The sequence below is a fragment of the Coffea arabica genome, chromosome 2e (assembly GCF_036785885.1).
Source record: "Coffea arabica cultivar ET-39 chromosome 2e, Coffea Arabica ET-39 HiFi, whole genome shotgun sequence".
Lineage (NCBI taxonomy): Eukaryota > Viridiplantae > Streptophyta > Magnoliopsida > Gentianales > Rubiaceae > Coffea > Coffea arabica.
In genome coordinates, this window is record NC_092313.1 from 1,562,259 (window position 1) to 1,568,251 (window position 5,993).

At 38.1% G+C, this 5,993-nt stretch overlaps 1 protein-coding gene across 1 annotated transcript; it reads left to right on the forward strand.

Annotated features, from left to right (window-relative positions):
• Positions 1 to 2,479: 2,479 nt before the first annotated feature.
• Positions 2,480 to 5,547, forward strand: LOC113729964 (plastid division protein PDV1-like). The gene is made up of 2 exons (XM_027254337.2): positions 2,480 to 3,102; positions 4,696 to 5,547. Exons 1-2 carry the CDS (start codon positions 2,722 to 2,724, stop codon positions 5,209 to 5,211), a joined length of 897 nt encoding a protein of 298 aa, XP_027110138.1. The 5' UTR covers positions 2,480 to 2,721; the 3' UTR covers positions 5,212 to 5,547.
• The last annotated feature ends 446 nt before the right edge of the window (positions 5,548 to 5,993 follow it).

Below are 5,993 nucleotides of genomic sequence, written 5' to 3' on the forward strand. Positions count from 1 at the left end.
AGATTATACTAAATGCCAACAAGTTTTGCAAAATATCTTCTCATGATTTATATATATAGTAAACTTTATATACATCAACTCAACTGCGTATAAAAGCTGAATTTCAAATTTAAATTTTATATAGTTGTCATTCATCAAACGCTGATAGTGTATACACTGTCAGTGTAAAAAAAATTAATCATATATATATATATATATCAGCGTACCAAATCTTAATTGAAAAGAAAATTTGAAAATGCACAGAGAAATTAAATCACTTTATCTTGGAAACTTACACACAACAAGCTACACAAAGAGAATGATAGGTTAGTTATATCAAAACCATCGAAAAAGCTAATATTTAAAGTGTAATGATTGAAAGTAATAAGGCTCCCAAAACATTGAAATAACTAATTTAACTTTCAAAAAAGACTTGAAATTGCAATAGGCCGAATGATCATGCTTAACACTATCTATGACTTAAACCGTCTGATAAAAAAGGTTTGGTACTTTTCTAAAGTATTTTTTAAGCATTGAAATTTAGATTTTTAAGTCTGTCTAGAAATATGTCATCGTTTACCTTATTAGTTTGTCATTAGTTAATTTCTAGGATCAACTTAAATGTTTAGATTAATTTCTCATATGAATATCTTAAATCACCGTTTAGCACTTGTATTAATTTTCTAAAATAAATGGTCTGACTTTATTACAATAAAAGTAAAAAATGAAAATAATTGAGGGGAGGCTTCTAAAATCTACTAATAAATTATCTATCCCTCATCCATTTATTCCATTGTCAGTAGTTTGTGGTGTGGACTATGCCACTCTCTAGAGCTTTCCCTGCCGTATCAGGCGTGATCAAAAGCGTCTGTAAGTATAAGCCCGCCCCATGGCTGACTCCGAACGAGAAGCATAAACTGATTTATCCTCTATGCATGGCCGAAATTTCGGTCCCTTGTTTGCGGATTATTAGGTTCAAATTTTTAATGGGTCTTAATCTTTAGGATCCTAGAAATAATTTGATGTAATTTAATTGCAACTTTAAAGTCTGGGTCTCGTGGATAAAATAGAGCAGAAAATTTGGAGTTTTGAATTTCTCATTTGATCCTTTGATTTATGTTTATGTGATGATTTTTTTTTGTTCGATTTGAAGCTTATAACACGTTCGAAATAATTTGAGAGCTTGATTGACATCAAAATCAAGTTTTAAATTTTGTCAAAATAATTTTCAATGAGTTAGATCAAAAAATCTGCAAAACCCAATGGAAAGGTGAAGGATCCAGAATTCGGCCAAAATTTAATCAGAAAAAAAGTTGATTAACAACCAAAAGCGAGCGTTTTATGTTTATTAATGATTAAAATAACTCATTTTAATTTTGAGAGATTAAAATGCACGAGGGACAATTGGTGTAATTTTCCCTCCTCGTTTTACTTCTTTACATTTGCTTTTGCTGCAGCTATCACTCCGTGCTTTTCCAGTTACCGTCCGACAACAGTGCGTGCACCATGAAAATTTAGGGACCGACCCGGCCAACTTGTGAAATTCCAAAATGTTCTGTAACAGATTCCCGCCAATTTGGCGGGCGTCAGTCACCGTACACCAAGCATGCATCGCATGTTGCGCAACCGCTAACTATTAGGAAAAGTTAAAGTATTAATTGCAAGATGGCCCCTTAGACTATGGGCATTTGAAGATTATGCCCCCTATCTATGAATTACCGTTTGTTGAATATTTTTCATTCTTCAATACAAAATAAAATGCTATTGGCAAAAGATCATCAAAGGGTGTGATTGTCTTAGTATATTGGGTTAATTGTGATTTCGCCCATCAACTATACGTGTGCTAAGCACTTTACACCCAAAATATTGATCTCTTCATATTGTTATCTTAAATTTTCAATTTTTCACACTTTAGTTTAATTACCCAAGCTTAATCAGTTTAAGGAATTGAGTAAGAAATTTTTCCTTCTCAATGTTTTGGCCTACTTCCTAAAATACACTCAAGAGGCATGGTTTCTCAAAACCTCATTCGTTATCCCAACTACCATGTTCTTCATTTCTCTCTTATTTCTAAAAAAGAAAAAGAAAAAGATAAAAAAAAAAAAGAGAATAGATTGGTGTCAGAGTTCCATTGAAAAAAGTACGATTGATCGGATTCAGCAATTTACCATAGGAGCTCAGGTCATTGAACCAGAGCACAAAAACTTGGACGTTCAAGCAGCTAAGTGCTGAAATTGATGACTTGGGCTACACAGTGCTAAGTGCACACAGTTGAGTGGTGCAAAATACAGTGATCGTAAGTTTTGGGCACTTGGCTTTTGCATTTGGAAACTGAAGGTGGCTAAGTTGTAATTGTTCAAACTGATTACACAGGTTAGCCTGGTGGATTATTGTGGGTGATTTGGGAGTTGTGATTCTTGAGTTGAGAGAGAGGGAGAGAGAGAGTGGAAAAAAAGAAGGGAAAAACGTAAGAGGCCCCCCACAGTCATTGCCCATCATCATAGACAGCGACTACACCCCAGAAAAAAGAGGAAAAAAAGAAAAGAAAAAGAGAAGGCCAGAACCCTAAAGACACCGGATTTTCTTTCCTCCCTTCCCCAACCCAGAAGCTAGGAATCGAACGAGGTTTACTGCTAGTAGTGATAGTATCTAGGGACAATTACAGATACGACTACTAGATAAGTTCTAGGACTGTAAACTGCTGGTAGTATTTTTTTTTTTTTGTTTTGGGGTCTTTTTTCAATGAAATGGGAGATGGAAGTGGAAGAGATCGAAGCGGTGCTAGAGAAAATCTGGGACTTGCACGACAAGCTCAGCGACGCCATTCACTCTATTTCCCGAGCCCACTTCCTCAGTTCCATCAGGTCCCACAACCGCAAATCTAACGACGACGCAGCCTCCTTCCAATTCCACCCCAGAAAGAAAACCACTCCTGATGCTTCTTCTGCTAACGGAGATCATAACTCTGACAATAATCGAACCACTGGATTCGTTTACATTAAGGATTATAATCTTGGGATGGGGGTCGATGCTGATGACGCCGCGGCGCTTCAGGAAGCCAAAAGCCTAAATGCTATCCGCACCGCCCTTGAGAACCTTGAGGACCAGCTCGAGTTTTTCCACGTAGGTCCTAGATTTTTCAATCTCCATTTCTTTTATTTTTAACTACCATACGATGATTTTGTTTTTTCAAACAACTCCTCTTAATTTGGCCTTTGAGATAAGAATCGAAAAGCAGGTTTCTTGCTGTTGTCATTGCTTACGGTGAATAGGTTGATTTATTCGGAAAGTGCTAGATTACAAATATTCTACATAACAGGAAATTTCGTTACTATCGTGCTATTGTAAATTTCCCCTTGTTGAAGCTATTTTAGGTTATAATTACGTATTAATCTCTTTGGAAATCTGTAATGTATCGCTGTTTTGTGCTGTGGATGTTAGCTTAATCTCAGACTTGGTTGCTCCTTTGAGATAAGAAGAGGAGTGGGGTTTGGTTTATTTTCGAACTTGGGCGTTTAGGATATTATTACTTACCTGGCCCTTACTGGGGAGTGAGCAGCTGAGGAGGCGAATACGCACAAAAAAGAATACGTGGACTTAATAATTGCTACATTTTGCAGCAATATGCTTCCTTGTTTTGCTGCTAGCTTCATTCGATTGGTGAGTCAATTGACTTGTACAGATATAGTTGCTGTGTGTGCTAGAGCATTTTAGTTTCTGCCCAATGATGTTTAGAAGGGTGAATCATTTGAACTCTTCGCATAGAACCAGCCTTTCAAAAAGGCATGTTATAAATTTTACCAATCATACCATCTTTTACGTATCACATTGTGAAAAATCACCTGGGGATGACCATCTGATTCAGTTGGCGTAGTTTAGCTCTCAAGAGTCTGGGTAGATAACCTAGAAGCTGTATGCATTATTGGTTAAGTGAGGAAAAGTTTTGATGTTTTTTGATTCTTGAGGTTGGAGTCCTATCTTCATATGCTACACCAATGATAATTAAATTCTTCCTTGGTGCTGCGACGTTGATTGAAAAACAGAAACTGTGCTTTTGGTGCTGTCTGACTGTCGAATTCTGTGCTTACCATGGTTGTGCTTTTATAGAATACAAATTGTTCCTCTGTTTTGGTGATGGGTTGTTTCAAGATTTTTTATAATGCAAAGTAACAGGCTTGCTTTGGAGAGAGACGAGGCTATTGTTTGTAACAAGATGTTTTGGTTCTCAGATTTGTGAATGCAAATTTGGGTCTCAAATTCTGGAACTTCGTTGTTATAGCTGAGAGCTCCATTATGCGGAGAAATCAAGAATATGCTTTTAGAAATTCTTTGGACAGATGGATCTTGTGATGCCGTGCCTTCTTAAGAATCTCTCTGTTCTTCTATTCCCTAAAACTGTTTGTCGTTTTCTCATTATAACGTCTTACATCCTGGTTGATTTCCTTGTAGTTTTTATTCTCATGGTGCTGGATATAATTGTGCCATTGTTTGTAAGTGATCATTACTATTGGGTATTAAAAAGAATTTAGAATTCCAGTTGGCGAGGGGCATTTCTTTTCAGTAGACATGGAAGCAGTTTTATTCAGTTAAAAAACATATTGTCTTGAGAGAGTATCATTCTTGCTTCTAAGGAACTTTCGGCTGACCTTCATTTTAGGATCGTTGCATGAAAAACTTGTCATTTTAGAATGGTTGTGTTGTTGTTCTGTTTTGCAGACTGTACAAGCACACCAACGGGCAGAGAGAGATGCTGCCCTTGCTCGCTTAGAGCAAAGCCGCGTTGTTCTTGCAATGAGATTGGCTGAACACCAGGGCAAGAAGTATAAAGTCATTGAGGAGGCACGAGCTCTGGTGGGAGATGTCTGCAATGCTAGCTGCTTTGTTTCACCTGAAAATACACCAGTGGCATCTCCCACTGGTGAGAAATTTGCATCACCGAAAGGGGATAGGTCGAACGCATTCGTCAAGGTCTTTCTGTCTGGTTTTAGGTTTGTTAAAAAATCTCTAAAGCTGGATCAGGTGGGTGGGATTCTAGGAAATGCAGCTCTGGTGGCAATGAGCATGCTTGCATTAATGCATCTGCATCAAGTGGGCCTCAAGGACAAATACATTATGGAGTTCCCACAAAGGCAGGAAGATCTGTACAACAGAAACATGACCAAAGTTTCTCGACAAGAGGGTTCCCGTAGTGGTCGTTCAACCCAATTGGATGTATTGTTGGCGAGGGGCTAAATGAATGGCGGGGGGTTGGACTTAGTTGATAATTGTGAATCTTTTAGGCGTGCACATGTGTAACACGGAAATATAATAGATGTTACGGGAGAGTCAGTAGGATATATCTTGCGCTTGGTTTGCTTAGCAGTCCAAAATGTCGCGGCTCCAGCTTTTTTTTAATTTTTGCCTGCTGAATTTTGGTCGTTGCGTTCCTTCTAAATTGTCCATTGATTGTATACGGTATAGCTTTGCGTTCCTAAATATGTCTGTGATATAAATACTATATCCCTGAAGGTTTTAATGGTTGGATGCTATATGTATTTATGTTGGCGACTGAGAGTGCGCTCCTGGAGACTGTCTTTGTGATGATATTTGCCTCGATTAACCAATTACTTCTAGAGTAGTTGGTTGGCCATCACGTGTTCATGTTCTTGTGGGGGTGAGAAGCTAGGGGTTTAAATTTTTTTTTTTCATCAAAAAGTTGTCATTTATGACTTCTCTTATATGAATGTCTCTTGCATTCGAATGAATTGACAGGCGGTTTAGTTTCTGTCGGATCTCGGTAGCTCTGTTGGATCACTCTCTTAGTATAGGTTAGATTGGATCCAGAAACGTGTATACAATTGTTGGGGGGCTCATGCGTGTGCATCAGCTGTAATCAGAGATATAGAAAACAGAACTAGCTCAGGTCACGAGCCTGAGTGAATGTGAACCCGGATGCGTGCGGCCAGGCTTGTCGCAGTGGCCTAAATCTGTCCCTGGAAAAGGTCCAAGGCCCATTGACAGCTCTTTGGACCGTT

Bases quoted from the DNA above. Each gene is read 5' to 3' on its own strand.
- LOC113729964 (XM_027254337.2), top strand. From the start codon at position 2,722: ATGAAATGGGAGATGGAAGTGGAAGAGATCGAAGCGGTGCTAGAGAAA. The intron at 3,103-4,695 runs GTAGGTCCTAGA...TCTGTTTTGCAG, and splicing joins ACCAGCTCGAGTTTTTCCAC to ACTGTACAAGCACACCAACG.